The sequence below is a fragment of the Solanum tuberosum genome, unplaced genomic scaffold (assembly GCF_000226075.1).
Source record: "Solanum tuberosum cultivar DM 1-3 516 R44 unplaced genomic scaffold, SolTub_3.0 scf00126, whole genome shotgun sequence".
NCBI lineage: Eukaryota > Viridiplantae > Streptophyta > Magnoliopsida > Solanales > Solanaceae > Solanum > Solanum tuberosum.
Genome location: NW_006239051.1, coordinates 1,212,035 through 1,235,910, shown reverse-complemented (window position 1 = coordinate 1,235,910; position 23,876 = coordinate 1,212,035). Strand labels below are relative to the sequence as shown.

The 23,876-nt window shown below is 32.6% G+C and overlaps 2 protein-coding genes and 1 non-coding gene across 5 annotated transcripts; 1 reads left to right on the top strand and 2 right to left on the bottom strand.

The window, feature by feature from the left end:
• Window positions 1–1,491: 1,491 nt before the first annotated feature.
• Window positions 1,492–7,824, top strand: LOC102593582 (uncharacterized). The gene is made up of 5 exons (XM_006350544.2): window positions 1,492–1,874; window positions 1,987–2,039; window positions 2,249–2,410; window positions 6,911–7,012; window positions 7,537–7,824. The coding sequence occupies exons 1-5, from the start codon at window positions 1,664–1,666 to the stop codon at window positions 7,669–7,671; spliced, it is 663 nt and encodes a 220-aa protein (XP_006350606.1). The 5' UTR covers window positions 1,492–1,663; the 3' UTR covers window positions 7,672–7,824.
• A 154-nt stretch (window positions 7,825–7,978) lies between these two features.
• On the bottom strand, window positions 7,979–14,896 carry LOC102593027 (uncharacterized). Of its 3 annotated transcripts, XM_015310148.1 has the most exons (5): window positions 14,764–14,896; window positions 14,409–14,459; window positions 11,244–12,019; window positions 10,400–11,087; window positions 7,979–8,561 (listed from the first exon to the last, which is right to left on the bottom strand). In XM_015310148.1, coding segments are annotated over exons 2-5 (1,872 nt in total). In that variant the 5' UTR covers window positions 14,410–14,459; window positions 14,764–14,896; the 3' UTR covers window positions 7,979–8,154. The 3 variants fall into 3 exon arrangements, with proteins under 3 accessions (XP_015165634.1, XP_006350604.1, XP_006350605.1); XM_006350542.2 differs by having other exon boundaries at window positions 10,400–12,019; XM_006350543.2 differs by lacking the exon at window positions 14,764–14,896 and adding an exon at window positions 14,558–14,754 and having other exon boundaries at window positions 10,400–12,019.
• A 104-nt stretch (window positions 14,897–15,000) lies between these two features.
• Window positions 15,001–15,072, bottom strand: TRNAM-CAU (transfer RNA methionine (anticodon CAU)). Its single transcript has one exon. It is a non-coding gene; the product is annotated as a tRNA-Met (tRNA).
• Between the last annotated feature and the right edge of the window lie 8,804 nt (window positions 15,073–23,876).

Here is a 23,876-nt window from a genome sequence, read left to right as displayed (position 1 = left end):
ATTGTTATGGATATAATCTATTGAAAAAAGAGTAGAGGGCCAGTTTTATTGGTTCTAAATTTTTGAATGAACTATTGGGAACTAATGATAAAATTGTCCTATTTCAAATAGTTTGAGAGTACCATGACCTTTTCTCATTCAAACTGAGCAACCGTTTGTAGGAGCATATTTGGCTAGCCACGCCGACTAGGACATTTTCTTAACTACTTGATTATTTGTAAGGACATCTTTTGTAAAAAATGTAATAAAGGGGAAAACTATTTCGTTTAAATAGTTCAGGAAAATTAACTTTTTTTCTTAAGGAAAAATTATGCAAAAAGTCAACCTATAAACTTTACTTATTATTTTCTTAGCTTATTTTATAAAAATTAACCTAAAATGACCACGGCCATATTTTTTCGCAAAGGGGTGTGCATCGGTCTATTCGGTTTGATTTATGTATTATCGGTTCGGTTTATTGATTTTTGGTTTTTAAATAAGCTAAACCAATAATAAACCAATAAGATATTCTATATCGGTTTTCAGTTTATCAGTTTTTGGTCATTAACGGTTCGGTTTTCAGTTTACCCAATAAGAAAATGCTCATAAAATAAATATATGATTTCTCACTTCTCTAACAATTTGACGCGATACAATGAGACCAACAAATAAGTTGTAAGTGCTTTGATATAGTGAAACAAGAAATATAATGAAAAATTGCATCAATAAGAGTAGATGTAGTACGAAGGCAACAATTACATGTTACAACCCAAACATAATATGGAATTTCTAATGTGAAGTAGAAGGACTGTGACGTGTGAAGTGTGTAGACCGTAGTGTAGAGTACTGATATAGTGTCTAGTTATGATAAATTATTAATATTTAATATTTATGAAGGGTATAGTAGTAAATTATTATCCTTTTAATGGGTTGTCAGTTTACCGAATAACCCAATACTAAAAACCGATAACCCAATAATTTTTTTTATAAAACCATTAAAAACCCTTTAACCCATAACCCAATAACATTTTTTTCGATTCGATTTATTGGTGGTTCAATTTTATCCACCCCTACGCATAACCTTTCTTTCTTCGTCTTCTTATTCTCCGTCCTCCTCTTCCTCTCCCTGCCTCTTCTTCTTTTTCTTCTTCAAATTTCAATATACTGCAAACGTGAATTGTTATGAGCAAGTTATAAATTAAAGAGTGGAAACATCGAGAGTATTTCATATCTAAATTTTAGACTGTTTAAAGGAGATTTAGAATTTGTCAAAATTGAACTATTAATGTATACTTTATTTATAGTAAGTGTATCATAATATATAATCAGCGTATAATTCAGGTATACGTAAATTGTATTCAACTTTTCGAATATTTCATAATATATAGTCAATATATAATTTTTATAATTTTTAACTATTTTTTATATAAATGAAAACATGACTATATTTATTGTATACTTACTTTATTGTATATTGATGAAAGTTGAAACTATCCCTTTCCTAAATGTAATAAACACATGTGAAGTTAAATTAAGATAGATTAGCAAGCCCACCTTTAGATATAGGTCCGCTAGTTATGCCCGGAAATCAAACCTCCGGGTTCAAGTAGATTCCTCTGGCATCGGCTTCATTTTCCTTCTCTTCCAAATTCTGCTGTTGTTCTGATCGGAATCAGTGAACGCCATGGAATACGATTTCAGGAACAGAACAGGACCTCCTTACGATACACAATTGCCGATGTACGGCAGGCCAGCTACCGGAGCTCCACATCCACATCCGAACCCACAGCCACACCCAATGTACGGACAAGCTCCCGGACTCTATCCTAGGCCTGGTCAACACTCTGGTGTTCGGAACCCTCCTTTCCATCACATCCCTCCTCCATCTTCAAACAGTATGTATTTCATCCATCTCTTATTTATGTCAGCTGTAGGTTATAAGTTCGGATGTCAATTTTTCAACTAGTGGAATTTTGATCTCTCACCTGTTGAACTCTACCTTTGCAGCTGGAATTGGCATCAGAGTTGCTATAAAACCTGAATATCGGATTACACCTCCGGTATGAAACGTATAACTCTGCTCATCAACTTAAGAAATGACAACTGGATCCATAAAATAATCAAACAATTAGATTTGAATTAGGAATTCTGTGGCCAATTCTATTATTGCTTTCGTCTAATATTTCTTTTGTGTATCGATTTAGTATTGTATCAGTTGCATAGCTTAAATCTTTCGTGTGAACAATAGGTTCTTTTTGGTTTATTGCAGCCTCAATTGTCAACACAAGTGGGAGAAATTCCCCGAAGCACATTCAACTTTGATTTTGACCTTGAGAAAAAGATTTTGGCTGAAGCAGAAAAGGAAAGCCAGAACTGGAGCAGGCTAGGGCTGGAAAATCTTCCACCTAGAATGCCAGAACAAACTAACATGGTACTTACATTTTTTGTTATCTTGGTAACTTTCCTACTAAAATGTAAAATCTACTTACATGAGTTTCTCAAAGCGTAGCAAGTCCAGTATCTGAATAAATATGGAGAATTAGTGTAGGTTATTCCACAGCGTAAAATAAAAATGTCTAAATATAATAAATCATCTGAATACTGAATTTGTTGGAATGCACCCACCTAGGACCACACTTGTTTGACCCTTGAGTAGAGCAAAATGGCTTACGAAGATTCATAGAGCCCCCACCCGCAGTTTAGAATTGAGGTGTAGTTGATTGTTAGCTGAAGTGCTCCCTCCATTTCAATTTATATGATGGTACTTGACTGTGCATGGTGTTTAACATAATTCATTTTGACTTATGTATACTATTAGTGGTAGTGGAAGAAATAATGATAAACAATAGGATAAGTTCATTTGAGAGAGAAACATCACATCAAAGTTTAAAATCTGTGTAGTTTAATGGATGTGCATTGTTGGAAGTTGGATAGACATGGAACGATAATCATTTTGGAACTTGCAAAAATGAAAAGAGAGTTGTGTAAATTGAAAATCAGAGAGTACTAGTTTGGTTTCCACCCATAAACTTTTTTTTAACCAGCTAGGATGGTGATTGGGTCATGAAGACTAAGATGTTAATCGGAAGATCTCTATTGCTATGTATTTTCTTTAACAGTCTTAAATTGTTGAGAATTAGCTCATCAACAAGCGAAAGAAATAGACAAGCTGTGGAGCTGGGACACCTGTATTCTGGCATATGGCATGAGTGGTCAAATCTGTAAAGTAGTTTGAGCATTGAGATGGAACTCACTTAATTTTGTGTAATGTGTAGGAGATTACTTCCAATACTTGTCTTTATAGATTCCTAGTCTGCAATGGACCTGAAGAATTTAGGGTTTTCTTATCAAAAAAATTAAGTGAAACTGAAGAGTTTGAGATGCAGCTCACTGCCAGTCATTCAGTTCATTCACTTTTTTCTATAGTCAATAACAAATGTGGCGTGAGTTTAATATCAGTTCAGGCTCTTTCTCTGGATTGAACTTCTAGATGTTTGAAGCGATGCTAATAAGCAACCCTACCGGTAAATGATCATTTCCTTAACATCATGTTCCTGTTAACCACAATAAGCTTGGGGATAATGACACAGAAGCTGCTAATATGATACATGTAGACAACATTTCATCCTCAAGCTGAATCCCTCCAACCAAATTTGCATAAGGTCAAATTTTATCAATAAACTACCAAGATAACAACAACATACGCTGTGAGATCTCACAAGTGGGGTCTGGGGAGGGTAGAGTGTACGCTAACCTTACCCCTACCTCGTGGAGGTAGAGAGATTGTTTCTGAAAGACTCTCGGCTCAAGTGCAACAAATCCAAGTAAAAAAGAGAAGAGGAAAGCAGTGAAGAGAACATTAGCAACTAATTAGGATGGTACCAATAAACTACTAAGATGGTACAAAAAAATAAATAAACCAACAACATAAAAAACTTCAACACATCAAGTAATCCCTTAAGATATCCACGTATCCAGGTTATCTAACATACTACTATTACACCAAAAATATAAGTTATGCAAACAAGAAATCTTTATTTTAAAATATCCGGTCCTTTTTCCTTTAGAGCAAGCCTTATTTCTTTCTAGCCATATAATCCAAAAAATAACATATGAGAATGGTTCTCTAGATTTATTTTAGGTTTTATGCATCAAACTTTGTCAGCAATCCATCAAACTCTTAAGGATTGTTTGGTGTGATGTACAGGGTATTTTTGGGGAAAAATTATTTCTTTAGCTTTTGAAAAATCACTTTTGCTACTCCCAAAAGCTTGGCCAATCACTTTTTTAAAATACACACTTTTGGATTCCCAAAAGCTTGGTCAAACATGCTATAAGTTATACATGATTCCAATTACAACCAAACAGTGGATTCAAATAATCATGTATATAATTTGTTATAACTTTAGTTTTACAAAAAAATATAATTTGGTATAACTTTATCCGATGTTTGGTTGTAATAACTTATAGCCTGTTTGACCAAGTTTTTGGGAGACCAACTATGCTTATTTTTAAAAACTAGGGTGTTTGGTCAAGCTTTTGGGGTAACCGAAGTTAATTTTCAAAAGCCTTTTTTTTTAGGATTATTTTTCAAAAGCTAAAGATTTTTTTAAAAAAATAAATAAAATTGGGGGTAGGGGAAGGGGAAATGGAGAGGGGATTACAATGTGGAGAATTGAACCCTCACCAACAAGGTGAAAGTTCAGGTAGTCAACCAACCGAGTTACTAAGATTCCCCATAGAGAAATGCACTATTTACATCAAGTTGGTATATATCCCACTGTTTCTTTGCAGCAATGGCAATCAATGCCCTCACAGTTGTCATTTTAACAACTGGGTAGAAGGTCTCTGTGTAGTCTATGCCATGATGTTGAGTGTACCCTTTCACTATTAACCTGGCTTTGTATCTTTCCACACTTCCATCGGCTTGTTTTATCTTATACATCCACCTACAACCAATTGCTTTCTTACCAATAGGTAAAGGTATGATGGACCAAGTATTCTTGTCATGCAAAGCAGCAAATTCTGAGTCAAGGCTGTTTGCCTTGCTGTTCACCCAAATCAACCCATCCTCATTATTTTGATCAATTGAAATAGGATCCAACTGTTGAGTCGGAGTAAGTTGATAAAAAGCTTCCAATACCCAATCATTTAGGTTCCTTCTGAATTCTAGATTCCAGCCAAAGATCGAATCAAAATCAGAATCATAGCCATCCTTTAGCACAAAACATCTGAATAAATCTGCATTACTGCCTCTCAAATTTGTATTCCCAGTTCAAGTATCTGCTCAAAATTTAGTACTGACTTCATTACCTACCTCTGATTTAGTTTACTGTAAAAACTCATCCCACATCCCAACAATGCCTTCCAAAAAAAAACCCTGATCTTCGCAATTGTGGAGGATATTGTTTCCAACCATCCTTCTTGCCATGAATAACATTAATTGAGTTTTCGCGGATTTAATCACCACTTATATATCCATAGCCATTTCGATTATAAACTCTTGTAATGTAATTTCAGATTCTTCACTCCCAAACCTCCCTCTTTCTTTTCATTTGTAACCTTGCCACTTTACAAAATGAATCTTCCCTGTATTAGCATTACCATCCCATAAGAACTAATTCCTAATGGAATCCAACTTCTTCTCTACTGCTGAAGGCATAGGAAACAGGAACGTTGTATAAGTTGGCATTCCATCCAGCACACTACTGACTAGGATAAGTCTCCCCCCAAAGGATAGATATCGATTTTTTCATGAGGTCAACTTATTAATACATCTATCAATTGCTACTTGTCAAATATTTTTATCTTTCCTTTTCACCCCTAATGGTAATCTCAAATAGACTGTAGGGAACTAGTCAACTTCACAACTCGATATATTAGCCAAATCCTCAATACAGTCTTCAGCATTGATGCTGAACATACTACTTTTCGCCAAAGTGATTCTCAGCCCAGAAACTGCATCAAGACTTAACATGACCCTCTTAAATACAATAGATATTCTTCTTGAAAAAAAATTGAATACTTTTTGTTCTTTTTCAGCTTTACAAACATCTACATACCAAATATGGGTGAGAATCATTTCTTCTTCTCCATTCCTGCAATTCTCTGTTTTTCAGAACAATAAACTTCAGATCTCCATCACAAAACCAAAGAGATAGGGGGATAAAGGATCGCCCTATCTTAATCCCCTTCCAAACCTGAAGAAACCTTGAGGATCACCATTAATCAATATGAAAAAATCTGATGTGGAAATGCAGAATCTGTTCCACTCTTTCCATCTATCTCCAAAATTCATTTGCTTCATTACATGTATCAACTTGACCAATATTCCTTTGTGTTGTATAACTCAAGGATAAGAGTGCAAGTGTTAGTTCTTATACTTCCTTTTTGTTGGCACATGACTTTTGAATTTTCAAGGTGGTTGAACCTTCCTATGGGTGATGGATTATTCTGTTTAAACTTTAAACAACATATTCTAATATTATGCATACCTTACTTAGCCAAAGAGATAATGGCTTGTCCTTTTCTTTTTGGGAACTGGTGTAACAAGTGAATCCTCAAGTTGGGTCCCTCATTTTGAATTTTTGGATTCAAGTACGGCTTGTATGTTTCGAAGGAGGAAATATCATGTCTTGAAACATGTCATTTATTTGATGACATTTTTTAGGCTATTGAATATCAAGTCTATGGACAAAGGTAGTTAGCTTCCTTAAATGTTTGATATATGTATAAAAATAATTAAGCATTGGTTCCCAAGAGTACATCATGTGCTTTTTTTTAGAACCTTTTTCCCGGAAGTTTTGTAATGTGTACTACATTGAATGTTTTGCAGTTGAGAAACTCAATGTGATTCTGATCTGTGGTCTTTTTGTTGAAATTGAATGAATCTTTTCTTACTTGGATATATATTTTTCTTTCTTGAATATAGGGATACACTGGAGATCCTATGATGAACAAATACGCAACATCTGGTTTCAATAGAGAGGCTGTGGCCATAGCAGTTGCAAATTATGGAGATAATCCGATCAAGGTATATATCCTTTACATGCTTCTCTTACATATATGCTTGGATGTGGCAATATGAGCATTGTCAAATTAGTTATATACCAAAATTACCTAAAATTAATTTTTGTGAAGACATTTCTCCACAAGAATTTCCATTTCTTATGATCCCCTGTCCTTGGTCGAATTTCAAATTTTATTCACTGAGGAATCAACTTAACTAATTTTTGTAGTGAAATCGGTAAATGATTAGATTCTTCTTTGAAAATAGGGTTTACATATCTGGAAAGTGCATGAAAGTACAACATGATGCAACTGTCTGCATCATAAAACCATTTTGGAAATATTTACAGTAATGTTTACAAATTTTGAATTTTAGTTACTGAAAAGCAAATCATGAACATTTTAATTTGTCGCCGAGATGGCAGCATGGTCAAGTGGAGAAGTGTTATATAATAATTTGTTCAATAGCATTAAGGAGTACTTGTCTCTATAGCAAATGTGACCATTCATTAGCTCTTCTAAACAATTTCTTCAACAACTTTCTTTCAGGTCAAGGAATTTGTGGAGGGATATACTCTGTTGAAAGAAATGGGATTCTCATCTAACAGTGTTGCAGATGCCTTAATGATGAATGACAACGATAAAGATAAGGCAGCAGCTCAATTGCTCGGCAATTCATCATAATAATTTTATTGAGCATGTAATGTAATGAATGTGTCAATACATTATAATTCCATTGTAAATGTATGTTTAGCCATTTACTTGTGTGCAGATGAGATATTTTCTGATAAGCCCTAGCATTAACTTTTAAATAAGTGATGTCTGGCATTACTGATAGCTACAGATTGCGATAAACATATTTGGCTGGTAGCGATTATTCTTCTTCCATGTCAATTTTGTGGCCTCGGTGTCGAGTTATATTCAATTGCCATTGCTGAGCATTGCGCACCACCTGTGTTTATCATGTGTAAATGCATTGGAAGGTTGGATCTATTGATTCAACTTTGAACATCAAACTTGCTTGCCCTTTTACATGAACAATCGAAGGGAAATTTGGAATTTACATCACCCTCTAACTAGGTATTTACATGAAAGAAAAATACAATCCCAAGACACAATTATGTCGACTAAATGTGTGTGCATTTAAGGGGTGAACAGTCAACATGATCACAAACCAAATATGTTGTCACCGGGACCAAATATTGCAGCAGTAAATTGTCGTGTGTTCAAGTCATTCCCATCCAGACCTGAACCAAATCTATCAAGCCACTGAGTTGGACTAGGATTTTCTGCCTCTTCCACCCACTCAGATGTCATATCTATGTCATCAAGTTGGAGAGGATCTTCCTCAGGAGGTTTAGAAACCAAATACCGTGCTAGCTTCAGATTATAATTTATGTAAACAAGGTCTAAAAGTGTTTCCTTATCAATCTTATTGCGCTTCTCAGAATGGATTTGCTGAAATGTGCTCCAATGTCGCTCAAAAGTGAACGTACTGCACACCTGGCTAAGTATTTTAATAGCAACTCTTTGTAATGTAGGAGCAGCATCACCATACTGTTCCCACCAGATACCTACAGTGCATTTCTGTTGCGTTAGTCCATTGAAAATTAGTTAGGCTATGAAGAAAACTTGGTGTGAAAAGCATGATGTGTTGTCAGCAGTCATTTTTCTTTAATCTATCAGATGCAAACGAGAGGATAGAAAACTATAACAGAATTAAAAGTTATTTATGACATGCTGGAGAATGTCCATGCTATTGATGCAGTCCACAGGAGACCCATAGTTACAGATCAACTCGATATAATTTCAACTTAATCTGTGTTTTAAGCCAGTACCAAAGTCTTACTACAAGTTAATGCTTACCAATCATTAGTGTTGTCTTCCAAATTTTAGGGGCAAATACATTTTTCATATATTTGAGAAGTTCTACCAACTTAAATGCTTCCCCAAATATTTAATCTTGCAGGAAGTGATATGTATGTATTCCGAGGCAGAATTGCCATGCAAGTACAACTGCTTTTTATCAACTTATGGTTTTACTTAACTTAAGGGGTAGCAGCCACAACAAATACTGGTAGCAATCCTTGAGGACCAAGGTTTGAAACTCGGCAGATAATGGGTCCACTCTTCAACCTTTTTACACTTAAATACCAGGCTTTCGTCTGTAGCAAGGTTTGAATACTCAACTTCTATAGTACTCTAAAGCCTAGAACCTTGACTGGTAATCATTCTCCACGTCTAATCATGCTTGCATAATTCTCATCTTCATGAATCCTTTGGGCATTGATCCTGGGGGGAGGGGGTGTTGAATATGAAACCATGTTAAGTACCAGTGTCACGGTCGGCCGATGTTGTGAAAACTGAGAGCAGAACATTTGCCCAAGACTTCAAGGATTTCAGAGCTCCTAAGAGGGATGTTGGGGAAGAACTCATAGATATATGCCCACATCCTCAACTGACGACATAGGCTAACTTCAACCGAGTTTTCTCATAACTCTGAGAGGCACACAAGGCTGGACAACCCGAAGCCCCATTAAGATGATAAGTAGACAGAAAGAAGACATGTATATCATTGGTCCTCACTCCCCTCAAAAGAGGTGATATACATTTCTTTTCGTCTATTTCTAATCTTATGGGGTTTCAAGGCGTCCAGCCTTATATGCCTCTCAGAATTATGAGACCACTCGGTCGACGCCAGTCTGTACCCCCAGACGAGGAGATGCGGGAATTTATATACGAGTTTTTCCCTGACATACCTCTTAGGAGCTCCGAAATCCTTAAAGTTTGGGCCAAATGTTTGCTTTCAGGTTTTCACAATATGGTGGCCGACCGTGACTGAGGTGAAGTGGACTGTGGACCGCTGGTACTTAACATGATTTCATAATCAAGCTCCCCTAGAATCAACGCCCAAAGGATTCGTGAAGGGGAGGCATAGACCAGAAAGCCGGGGTGGAGATGCTCAAATAAGCAAGCATGGCTAAATGTGGAGAGAGATTATCAGTCCACCATTCAAACCCTGAGATAGACCTGGAGCATGCTAGGGCAACAATAGAAGACCAACAAGCAGAATTTGCAGAGGAAAGAACTCATATAGAAGCGACGATCCAAGGACAACTTAACTTGTCAACAGTTCAGGTCTCACCTCATCTCGTCAGCAAAAACTGCGAGAAAATGACCTTGATTTCAGGCAGGTCTTGACGAGGAGAGAGACCGATGGATGTGTAAGAGGGGTGTGACACGAGGAACATAAACATGACCTATGATATCTTTAATGTAGAAGATGCTGGTCAGCGTTCCTACTATCTCAAGGAGAAGAAAGAAGAATAAACAGACAAGATTTTTCTTAGATTGCTTTAAGTTTGTAGAATTATGTAAATGGGATGCAAAAAATGTAAAGCTTCAAGTATACCTGGAGGAACAGTATCAATTGCTTCCTTCGCCAGATTACAACCAAACATCCCAGATGCACGTGTATATAAAAGGATTTGAGTAGTGATATCTCGCCTCAGTTCGGGAGTTGGTAGCAGCTTCTCCAGCACTCTGAAAAAATCTTCTTTTATTGACCCAAGAAACTTGACTTCTCGGTTATATTGGATGCCAGGATTCAAAAAGGCAGCTGCTGAATGCAGAGGAGAGTGGAGGTTGTTCTTCCAGTTCTTATCCACTATATCTAAAAATGTCTTGCACTTTATTTCATCCATAATATAGTATGTCCTTATAGATTCCTTTGCTCTGGTCAGTAGTTCATATATAGTGCCCACAGCTGGCTTTCCTCCAGAAACTTCTCTCATAACTTTGAGAAAGGGTTCAGAAACAGCAACACACTCTTCAGCTGTCCTCCAAAAGTCATTGTCATCCAGAATTGCGATACAATTAACACTTTGCGATTTGTTTGTATAAGCAGAATTGGCAGCAAGCTCTGGACTGTTAAAAATAACTTTCAATCTTGACCTATGCTTCAATAGACATTGCAAGGAGAGAAAGTTTGACACAGACTTCGTGATACCAGTCTTAATGATCTCTTGTCCTCCAGTGAACTTTTTCATGAGATCAAGCAATGGAGAATTGTTGTATATAAACTTCGAGATTGATTGTGCCTGTAAAATGCATCTATTTACCCAATCTAATTTTGAAAACTCGTCTAAAATTGCATTTATACACTGTGAAGCACAAGGGGACACAAAAACATTCCCATAGTTCTGCAAGATATGGTTCACTATACCAGTGCAGTGAAGTGTATTATCCACAATTACCTGTACAACATTCTCTGGTCCAAAATCTTGAATGATTGAATCAAACAACTCAGAGAGGCATTTCAGATTCTTAAAATATGAAGATGCATCTACAGATTTGTAGAAAAAAGTCCTGGAGGGCGATGAAACCAAGAAGTTGATCAAAGCTTTCATTTTGTTGTCCGTCCATGTTTCTGCAATTAAAGTGCAACCTGTCATAGCCCACTCTTTCTCAACATCTTTTGACTGTAAACTTACTTCAGACTTGATTCTCTCCAACCATGTTGCTTTCAGAGTTTCAGGAGAAGGACCTATAAACCCACTGCCACACTTCCCTACTGCCTCAATCATTTGATGGTAAGAGGAAGATCTTGCTACACCAAAGTCAATTTTGTTCTCAAAAAAGAACAATGCAATACTCCTCTCAGCATTTTCTTGGTTATTTCCAGATGAAGAAATAGCCTGCCCAATTGGTGGAAAAATTCTTGCAATTGGAGTTATTGGTTCCACAGATAAAAGCAGTTTTTCCGGAGAGATATTTGCAAGAGCTTTTGTCTCAATGAGCTTATGCTTTTTAGTACTAGGAGGTTCCTTTGATCCTATTATATCCCTTACCCTGTCAGTAACATCATCCCTGACCTTAGTACATGGATTCACACCTTTACTGGGAAGTCTTGATAAGTGGTGTTTTAACCTACTAATGCCACCATTTAAAATTCTAAGACAGAATTTACACCTCACTTTATTCCCGTCTAACTTCTCAGCATATTCCCAACAGACGTCTTTTTCTCGAACCACTGTCAGTAAAAAATCTGTTAGAGAATTTTCTGACTATGTGCTCAAAAAATAAATTTCTGAATCATCCAAGATGGGCTTTTCTTTATTCTTTTTGTTTTCTTTCCCCTCTTAAGATAAAGAAGATTCTATAACACAGTGCACAATAATGAAACATAAATGTCATTCAGGAAATCTCTTTAATGATTTGAAATTAATACAATGATATGATCAAGTGTCAATCTGCGACTAAGGTAGGTATATATTTTTTTGAAACTGAACTAAGGTAGGTATATATTATCTTAGGTTTCAATGATAATCCCCAAAAAAATGCTATTTAATATGCCGATCATCTTCAACTCATGCAACAATAATGTATCTCGATTCACTAGCAAAGCTAAAAGTGATGTGTACGGATAGGCTTCTTTAGATCATATACCAAGATACTTTTGTAAATCTCCACTATAAATGATTGTCATTGTGTTAAAAACTGCCAGCATTTAAATTGGAAAAACAGCATGAGCAAATCACACGGCAATTTTACCACCAGTCAACTACATTAAAACTCCATAAATCAATTTGAATCCTTGTAAAAAGAACGAAAAAGAAAGAAGGAAGCTAAAGTGTTGTCCATTCAAAATTCCCAAATCAAAACTAGGTTCTATTTTGTTAAACTGATCAACTAAATTTCTTTTGATTATATGGCGAAGAAGTGCAATTAAGCATACAATTTTTTTTGATAGGTTAATTATCTTCTAAAGATTATCTTTCAAAACAAGGGGAAGCATCAAACAGAGCTTTGATTACCATATTTGACATTCGGTAAGGCAAGGATTGAATGATATGGGGGCTCAGAACAAGATATTATGATTTTGATCACATTTAATATGCAGTTACTATGGACGGGCTATTTGAACAAATTTGGTTTTGTTCTTTGCTCAAGAAATATAGTCTCATCCCATCTGTATATTTTTTTAAAAAAAATTATTCAGAAGTCTTTTGGATTAAATCTCGATGAATTATCTGGGACGTTTAGGGTAGAAATACATCATGGAAATCATGCCAATGTCCTTTCTTCCTTGTAATAGGATTGCTTTATTTTTGAATTCAACAAGTGATGCCTTTACTTAATCGACCTTGGAAAGAAAAGCCATATTATTCCCTTCTGCTTCGACATAGTGGCATTTCTCGACAGAAAAGGACAATTACGGACATTCAAGTTCTCAGCTCTACATATTCATCCTCAACAAAAAACCATCCCCTCCTCCCCGAAAAAAGGTTCCTTTGTTTCATTCTTCATCTTGCAACATATCCATCACTTCAAACTTTATTCCATTTCAATTTGGCAGTGCCTTTCTTTCGCGCGGTATAAATAATACCTACTGTAGTATGACACTAAACTTTTTTTTTAGGAAAAGGTAACTCCGTAATTGTGTATTCACAAAATTCCATCATCCACACAATGATAAGAGTGACACTAAACCTTTTTAGCTCTTTTTTCTTTCTTCCTTTTTTTAGTATTTTTAGGGTTGGATATATGTATATCTTTTGCATTCCTCAATAACAGGATGGAAGGAACAGCATTTGTAGCGTATGACTTTTGAGATGTCCTTTCTTGTACTACTTCCAGCATTTACTAGATAGGAAACACATCTCAGAGACTTTGTAACAGGCAACAACAATTAACATCCAACAAACTTACCTACCAAAATATGATTACTCATAAGTAAAACTTTTTTTGTTTTTGCACTTTCACACATCGAAATACTTTTGAACTCTAATTAAAAAGGAAAACAAATGACAAAAAATTCTTACATCAAAGAAATTTAGACTTAACTACCATTAGAAGATCAATGGATAGAGATAAAAGCTTGATGCAAGCAACATAGTTATTCAAACAGCAATCTAGAGTTAATGATTATGTATCACCTAGTGATAAATTAAACCAACAAAGAAAATCAACCTTAATTTTTCCTAGACTACATAATACCCCTCTTCTTCTTTTTTCAGATTTCATCATACTAATCAATTTTATGACTGAGCTTATCTGAAGTTTGTAATCATGCTTCATTCCCTTCCCAAGACGGGACAAACAAAAGAGAAGACAGACCTATATAATGCTCTAGCTTCATTAAGGCTAGAGATCTACACACTTCTGATTCTACATTATTTCAGGTACAACATTGTAACAAAAAGTATAACTTGCGATGGATAAATTCAGTTTTTCCCATATAGTACTGCATTACTTTCAGGAAGCATGAAAGCTCTTAATTCTGTAACTATTGACTTAAAACGAATATTTTCACTTCAGGAAGAAGAGTGATAATTCTCCAAGCTCAATCCAAATTAACGAAAACAATAATTCTAGAGATTTTTCAAATCGAAATAACAAAAGGTAGTTCAGAGACTTACTAGTTATGTTATAGAGGGATTCGCTTCGCAGTGGACTGATGCTACACAAACCTAAGCAATAACAGCGTTTCGGTTAGAAATCAAAGAGAAGATACAGCATAAATTAGTAAACTAAATCAATTTCAAACTGTTAATTTCTGAACAATCACCATTAGAACTTCATCCGGTCGTAGTTCAATTTCCAGGTAAAAGATAAAACAACTATTTGCAGTCACCATTGATGATGAACTCGCAAGCTGAAATGAGGAAGTTCTAGAGTGTACGGTGTTGATTTCTACCATTTTTGAACAGCGAAACAGAGGGAAAACAGAAATAGAGAGAGAAAATAGACGAGAAATAAGAGAGAAGAACTTACATGGAGATAACGTCAAGACGGAAGTTGCAGAAAAGAGAGAGAGATCTGTTTGATTTATCGCGAGATTTTGTGGAATTTTGAAGTTTCTGAGGCTAGGGTTTAGTTTCCTTCTTCTCGTTATAGTAATATCTCATCTGGTTTTTTTCTCATTTTCATTTTCGGCAAGAACGAAACGACGTCGTCGTAAGAGGATACAAATTTGGATCAAAAAAATTGCAACGCTGGAAGCCTACTCATTATCAGAGCCAGGTTTCGATCCTGGGACCTGTGGGTTATGGGCCCACCACGCTTCCGCTGCGCCACTCTGATTTGTTGATAATAGTATCATATATAATTTATTTATTTTTCCCTTACGGTAATATGTAGAAATTATGATTGAGCTAAAGTAAAAGGTTTATTATGTTTACTACGGAGTAGTTACGAAAACCACGTGCTCTGTTCTGTACGGGCTCAATATTTGTTCATAAATTTATTTTTAAAATATTAATTTATCTCATTAAGTGTAAAATAAATATTACTAATCTTGATAAATTTCAAGAGGTAATAAATTATACTATATAATTGTGTGGTCGTAGATGTCTTTTGTTTTTTTTCACAAATCAAATGTGAAGAGGTCCATAATTAAAATATCTTTCATCATCGATCGTTGTTTTCTTATTCATAGTGTAGTTATAAAATATACACAAACATTATAAACATTCAAAATAACAAATCTATAATTAATATGAATTTAAAAGTAAAGGTCATTGCTAAAACAGATCTCATAATTTCAAAAAAATTATACACTAATTAAATTAAAGTAGAACAAAAGAAACAATTATTATTTTTTTTAAAATGTCCTTGTTGAAGCAAGCATTTCAATGGAAACGTGCCTACTCCAGCTTCAAACTCAAATTGATGATCACCGTGTATGTAAGAAATCATTTAATATACGAGATGAAGGATAATAATTTCGAAATAAATACATAAATATACTAGTTAGTCCGAGAATTACTTAATCCATTATTTTTATCATAATAATAAAATAAATTATTCTATATATATAATGAATAACTATCTCATTGAATAACTTTTAATTTGTTTATCCATCTCTAGCTACCAAATGACCCCTACCCAATCAAGAAGCATATAAATGAAAGTTGCGGACAGTTGTATACTACGTATTTGAAGGCAGAAGTACGCACGAACCACAATGGCACTATCTTTATAGTACAATAGTTAATTCATAATTAAATTAAGGTAACAAATGTGAACAACATTAAACTAAAACAACAGGACCACATATGTTGTCCTTGGTGAATTTAGCTGTAATATGTATGTGGTGTCTGATCTACCACCATATTATAAAATAAATTATGAATAGCAATAATGTCATCGATCAATTTTGATTGACCATAGAAAAAGCCTAATTAAGCTGACAAAAGAAAATGATAACTTGTTCTGACACGATTCATTAATTAAACAATTTTAGGCTGCATGCCAGTGGGATTTTTTAATACTAAAATATTTATGCATGCAAATTTTCAAAAGAGACATTCGACAATAGATGGGTAACATTTAGCTAATGTTATTAAAATCACAATCGCTAAAATCTTTGTCGATATTTATATAAAGAATAGAATGTTATTTATAAATACTTATATTTGTTATTGCCGCTAAAATATAGTGGCAAGGATTTTATTTGTTGTAGTCAGGGGCGAATTTATGTGTTAAATTTGGGTCACCGAAAATCTGACTAAACTCGATATATTACTTGTATAATTATTAAAGAATATATTAAATAAAAACTTGTGGAACTCGTTCTCTAGATGGCTGGATGGTTCACTAGTTTGACAGCTAGATTTCAACACCAAGGTCCCAATTTCGATCCCAACCAACCCCCATTCGCTTCAATTTATTTTTATTAACTAAAAACACGTTTTTCATTTTTTTAAAAAAGTTCTAAAATCCTTCAAAAGTTTCCTTTCCACCCACTTTTCAAGTTCCAACAATGTTTTTCTTCTCTGTTCAAATTTGTCTCTAATTTCAAGTCAAGAATCTAGAATAATCATCATTGCCAAAGTTTGAGGTAAAAAAATTTTAGTTTATGATTTCTCTTTTTAATAAACAAACTAACAAACAAAAAATATAAAACAAAAAAAAACATCATTGCAATGGTGCACCCGTTTTCTTAAAATCTTGAATTTGTCTCTGGTTGTAGTGTAGCTTGTTTGGAAATTGGAATACGTTGCATTATTACTTCTCATAACAATAAATACGTACGGATCAACAAATATTGTAAAATTATAGTGTATCTATAATATACATAAATTCCTGATCTTTTTTTTCTTTTGCTTATTTGATTGTTCGTTTTCCTAATTTTGCTGTTGTAGTACTAATTATACTAATTAGTCTTTGGTTTCAGTCATCATGGCCGGTCGGCATACTTTAGTAGGTAACACGGGCTACGTAACATTAATAATTAATAATGGCTTTTATTTTTTAATAAGTGTAATAATTACTCCTATTATTTTTTAAAAGCTAAATGTAGTACGAGACTAGGAGTATTATTTATATACTACTAATTAGAGAAAAGTATTTCTTAAAATATTGAAACAATAATTTAGAATAATTTTTCAGTGAAAACTTTTCGTCTGTTCAAAAATGAATTCCATTTTTTCACACGTTTCTTAAAATAGCTCCATTTAAAGTAATCTCTACAATTATACTTTCGTTTGTGAGTTTGAAGTTTTATATATCCGTATAAATAATATAATCTTATAGTGTAAATAAAATTTTATTGTATATAAACTTATATTCTTTTATCTGTAACTGCCACTATAATAGTTTATAGTTGTATACCAACCGGTGGTAATAGGAGCGTTGAGTGGACATGAAGGAGATAATTAACTTAAAATGTCACTTATGAAATATTTTCTTTACTTTCATTATAGAAGTCATTTTCCTCATTTGTAAGAAACTTGTTTTCCGAGAAAAAATACTTTCCATAATATTTTGACTAACCAAACATAAGAAAATTTAAAAATATCTTTTTCCTTACCAAACACACCTTATATATTTCCAAATATTTTTGAAAAAAATCATATTTGAGTGAAGTTTCAAAATGTGTTTGGCTAGAATTTTTTTAAACATATTTCACTTCTTTTTTTTTTTTGAAAAAAAAACATGAAACATGACTTATACCCATAAATTTTAAAACTATAAAAATATTCAACAGTACGAATTAAGCATACTTAATAATTCCAAATTATGCACAACCTCTATTAGTGACATTCATTATCATTGCCTCAAATCATAATCTTATATTCAAATAAGCTCGGCATAAAATTGTCATTTTTATGAGGAATTAGATAATACATTATCCTAAAATCATGACACAAATTTTACTAAAAAAATACTAATAGCATAATTACTAGCTAGTATAATTTGTCAAATTACAATTAATCTATAAAATACGATAAAAATGATAGGAGATTAGAGATCTCATATATTGATAATGATTAACAAATTTGAAGAGAAATTTATACACTACAAGCAAGAATATATCATTCAATGTAATAGATGAGACACCACATATATATATATTACCAAAGATTTACAAATCTAAAGAAGAATTTATACAAACTTAAAAGCAAAACAAACCTAAAGTATAGATAGGGATTTTTTTTTCCATATAAATATAAAAGTTAATGGCAAGTTTTAAAATTTTAAAAAGAATCAATTAATGATTATATTTTGACCCAAAAATAAATTTAAGGCAGATTTTAAAATTTGAAAACTAATCTCTCAAAAAATAGTTAATTGCTTTAGCCAAATAAATATTAGGCAATTTCTACTTTTATTTTTCAAAAAGGGATTCCAAAATCTATAGGTAAATAAGTCCTTTCTTTGCTTTTAGTAAGTGGCAAACCAGCAGAAAGGTGCTAAATAAAATAAGGCCAAAATATATCTTTAAACATTAATTCCATTATCGTGTTCATAAAAGACGAAGGGAAACTATTAAAAATAAAAAAGTCAATTTATTTTATATTTGCCACCATCCTAGGAACATGTCACATATTGTTTATGAGACATGCCTAATTGTCAAAGTTAGGCCAACGAATACACAAGAGGAATCGTGTTAATTATACTACCTATCCCTTGATTTTGATTTCACACTAATTGAAGGAAGGATTAGGAAAGAATATGAATAATTAATATTCTATAAGTAGTGTTTAAACCATCTTCTACATATATAAATATGTCATGGAATATAGTACTAGTAATATACTCTTCTTCTTACTCATATAAACTTCTCGATTTTATAGACTAGTCAAAACAAATATAGAAGATTTTTTTTGTGGTATCGAAATTTAGATAATTTATCTATGATCATGATTAAGTTTGAATGAAACTAATTAAGTGTAAGGTCCAACAATTGAATATTGAAAAATTAGCGGATAAATTATGATTAGAGATAAAAATAGGCTTAAGTCATTCACCGCCCTTAAAGTTGTCCGCATATTTTATGTAGACACCTTAACTAGGATTATTACCTATTGAATAATTAAATTATTCAAAAAATGTATCTATTAAACACAAAATGTTGATATGGCAAAATAAGTGTTTTTCACTTTCTTTGGGCTCGTGAAATTTTTTGGAATAATGTTTTATTTTTCCAAAAAAAACTTGTTCTTTTTCTTCTTTAATTGACACTTGGCATTTAAATATATTAAAATATTTTTTAAATATTTTTAAAAAATTGTAATTCTTAATCCAAAAAAGAAAGAGCACCCCTCACCCCTCAAATCATCTTCTTCACCAAATTTAAATTTTCAAAGACAACTAAAGAATCTTCATTTTTTTTTTCAATTCTATTTCTTTTTAATATTAATTAAAAAAAAAAAACTATATCAACTAACTGAATTTGCAAGAAAAATAAAGAAAGCAGATTTTTAAATATCAGGATGAAAAAAGTTAGTCGACGTTACATCTCCATTTTCAGCCACCTTCGAAAAAATATCACCATTCAAATTAAATTGTAAACCCACTAAACTTATCAAAAATAATATCAAATAATTAGATAAAATTAATTTAGGTCCTCTTGCTTTCTCCTTGCAATCGATTTTCAAGATGATTAACCATTGACAAACTTCTTTTCTTCATCACTCTTGTACCAACTCTTTGAATATTTTTCTCTATCACGTATTAGGAATGAAAAATATTTTTCGATAAAATTAATTTGGATCCTCTTGATTTTTCTTAGCAATCGATTTCGGGATGAGTAACCATTGACAAACTTCTTCATCACTATTGTATTAGTCTCTTTGAATATCTTTCTCTCGCGCGTATTAGGAATAAACAATATTTTTTTAAAAACATTGAATCTGCAAGTGATTTGCAGTGAAGTTGGTATTTCTTGTTTGAGAAAAATAAATTTGCTGGGAAGTAGTTGAAGAAGAAAGGGGGGTGGGGTTGAGTAAAATGTGTTGTCATTTCATTAAAAATAGATATAAAATTTATTTGAAATAATTTTCATTCTTTTTAACATAAAAAAAAGTTCTATAGATGTTGGGGTCCAGTGCCACATGTCATTTTTTAACTAGTCATTTTTGCCACATCATAGCAAGTGTATCACACACTTTACTTTTTTTTATTGATTATCAAAAAAGGTCTAATAGAAACAAGTTTTAGATAGATAAAAGTGTTCAATAGGTACTAATCCTAGTTGAAATGTTTATATGAATTATGCAGACAATTTTAAGGGGTCACATATGACTTAAGCCGATAAAATATTACTTATGCGGTGCGCCCATCTCACGCAGCTTTACGCCTTATGTAGTTATGTTGTTTGTCCCTATTCCCATACATATTATAGACCATGTATATTACTTTAGTTTGGTAAGGATAAATAAACTTTTACTAACGTTGCGTACGAAACGGTTGCATCCATATTTTTTTGTCTGATTTTCTGAAAATGGAAATCTTTTGTTTTACACTGCTTTTTATTCTCTTTTTTTAAAAAAATAAATTAGGATCGCGACCATTTATCAAGTACTAAGATGGTGTTTGAATTGACTTAAAAGTGGATTAAACCTATTATTAAGTCAGTTTTTGACTTCGAGAAGTGTTTGATAAGTTTAAAAAATAACTTAAAATAAGTTAGGAAGTGTTTGACAAGATAAAAAATGACTTAAAATAAGTCAAAAACCAAAAGTAGATTTCCCCTTACTTTTTATTTTTTTTTGACTTACAAGTAATTTAAATTTAACTTTTTATTTTTTACTTTAAAACTATATTTAAAGTCAATCCAAACGGACTCTAAATATAAATAATTTACATCAAAAACTAAACTAAACATCTCCCTGTCTAGCTCTCTATGCATGAGATAGAAGACATTTGATCATTGAAAGGTGGTTTAATTAATTGAAAGTAAAATGCCAAATTATTTTATTTTATATTTGATAAAATTTATTATTTCGGTTGACAATCCATTGTTTTTATGCTCCATATTTCGTGTGGACCGGTAACAATCTCCATTTTTTTTCCTTCTAAAGTCCTTTAAGAAGACAACGATTAAACTTAAAAACAAAACTTTATCTAAATTTATATGATCGAGTGTAAAATGAACAATTGTCATTTAATAGATTGTGTGTTCGGAAAACAAAAAAAAAGAAGATATATTCTTGCAACTAAATTGGATTACACCAATATAATATTTTATATTTATATTTTAAAACTATACCATAAATATTACGTAATTTTTCTCATTTAATTTAACAAAAAAATATATGTCAAATACTAATTAAAGTTCACTACTAAAGATAATGAAAAGGCAGACCCGATGAATAGGGTCAATCCAAAAAAAATAGAGGGAAAACCAACCTTGTTCCTCAATTTTATTTTATTTTTTAAAAATAAATAAAAAATTGACAGACGTTTGTCGTATTTTTCGTGTGAAAATTATAGTAATATTTTTTCTTCTAAAAATCGACGACGCATTCCCTCGGTTTGTTATTTTTTTTTTCTGCAAAACCATGGACAAAAATGATTTTTGAAGTGCAAAATTATACTTGAAGAGTATAAGTAAAAACAATAAAAATATTTCATCAAAGAGCATGTGTAGACGAGTGATAAAATTGTCCAAAGTCATAGAAATGGGTAAAACTTATCCGCACCGTATGTATACACTAATCCAATACATGCATGCCATGTGTTTAAATTTATAAGTCATACACGACCCCTTAAAGTTGTCCGCATAATTCACTTAGACACTTTATCTTGGGCTTGTTCCAATTGAACACCAAGATTGGTTAAAAAATATACCTATTGAACATTTTGTGATAATCAACTAAAAATAGAGAGTGTGTGTCATACACTTACGAATGATGTGGCATAGTAACAAATAAAAAAAAAAGTGGCATTTCGTCCATAATAATAAGTAAAAAGTAAATTAAAAAGAATAATAACAGAAAAACTATGTTTTTAACAAAAAGAAAAATAAAGAAAAAGAGAAACTCTTCTTTCCCTCATTTCTTCTTTGCCAGAACACCCCACCCACCCTGCGTCCATCCTTCCACTTTCTTTACCGGAACACACACAGAGCCGCTGCAACTAAAATCAACGATCATCTTCGTTCCACCTTTTTCTCTCTCAGCGGATTCTTTTTTTCACTCATACATCTGCCCCTCTCGTTTATTTCGATATCCATCAACAATGTAGTTGTTATTTCTCTCAATCTCACTTTTTTTTCAATCATCAATTCAGGTTCTCATATTATTATTATTTTCTTCTATGTTGTGAGTTCTTTAGGATTTGAATTTTTTGAACAACTTGAAAGAAAATAATTCCAGATTCGTATTAGTCTTGCCAAAAAAAATGGAGTTTCGCCGGAATTATTTTTGACACATTTGATTTTAGTTTTTGATAATATTGGTAATGGTGGAATGCCGCTAGTAAAAATAATAATTAAGGAGTGTATGGGAAAGGGGTGTGGCGGGGGTCATGGCAAAGAAATTCGGCCGATAAATTTTTTAAATAATATGACATTGAAAAGTTTAATGGGGGAAGACAACCAATAATTTAACTAGTAAATTAAGTTTAGCAAATTGAGTTTTTCGTTTTAACAAAAAATGAAAAAAAAGAAAGTAGAATCAAAATGAAGCGCAAGAGATTTTTGAGATGGAGTGTAGAAGATGACAGGTAAAGGGGTGTGGGGAAGGGTTGTTTCTTTTTCTTGATTTAGAGCTTATTTTTTATTATTTTTTTTATAGTTATTTAGTTAATTATGTAGGTGTGAAAAAAGTAACAAATTATCTAAAAAAAATAATTAAAAAATGAAATAGGAACCTATTCACACGCTCAACAGCAGTGAGGTACACTTATTTTGCCACGTAAGCACTTTGTGTATAATAGGTATATGTTTTGAACAATTTAAGTGTTCAATAGGTACAAGTCCTAGCTGAGGTGTTTAAGTGGATTATGCGGATAACTTTACGGGGGTTGTATATGACTTAAGCCTTCATTCTACTTAACCTTAATTAATTAACATGTGTTTTAGTTCATTATATCACATAATAATGAAAATTGCATTAGTTTGGTGTATACACCGGAGCGGATAAATTTTTTCTCATAGAAACTATTTAAGTATGATTCTAAGTAGTTACATTTTTTTTAGGTATATTTATGTAAAATCCATAAATTGGGTATTCCCTTTGTTCCCAAGAATCATACGATATTAACTTTGACTAACATTTTAAGATGTATTTTTTAATCATATTGATTAAAAAAAATTGCAACTTATAACAATTTTCATATAGTTTTTGAATATCAAATTAATATAATCTAATTTAGCTTTGAAAGTTAGTCAATCTTACTTTCGAAAAGTGCAACATGACAACTAAAAAGAAACGAAATGAGTATCAATTTTGTGAAAGAAAGTTGACCTTATTCCTCAATTTTAACCTATTTCATAATAATGATTCACATAATTTGACTTGAGACGTCTGAAAAATCTTAATAGCATAATTGATTAGTTATCTTCTTTTAACTTTGATCGGTGAGAGTTTGATTTTTCAGAAGTAATCTCCTTGTGTACCTTATTTGGCGTGTAACATGGTGCACTCCACTACTAA

Coding starts and splice junctions, on each gene's coding strand:
- LOC102593582 (XM_006350544.2), top strand. CDS start 1,664: ATGGAATACGATTTCAGGAACAGAACAGGACCTCCTTACGATACACAA. Junction 1,875..1,986: donor CCCTCCTCCATCTTCAAACA/GTATGTATTTCA, acceptor CTACCTTTGCAG/CTGGAATTGGCATCAGAGTT. Junction 7,013..7,536: donor ATGGAGATAATCCGATCAAG/GTATATATCCTT, acceptor ACTTTCTTTCAG/GTCAAGGAATTTGTGGAGGG.
- LOC102593027 (XM_006350542.2), bottom strand. Junction 8,562..10,399: donor AATTGATACTGTTCCTCCAG/GTATACTTGAAG, acceptor AATGCACTGTAG/GTATCTGGTGGGAACAGTAT.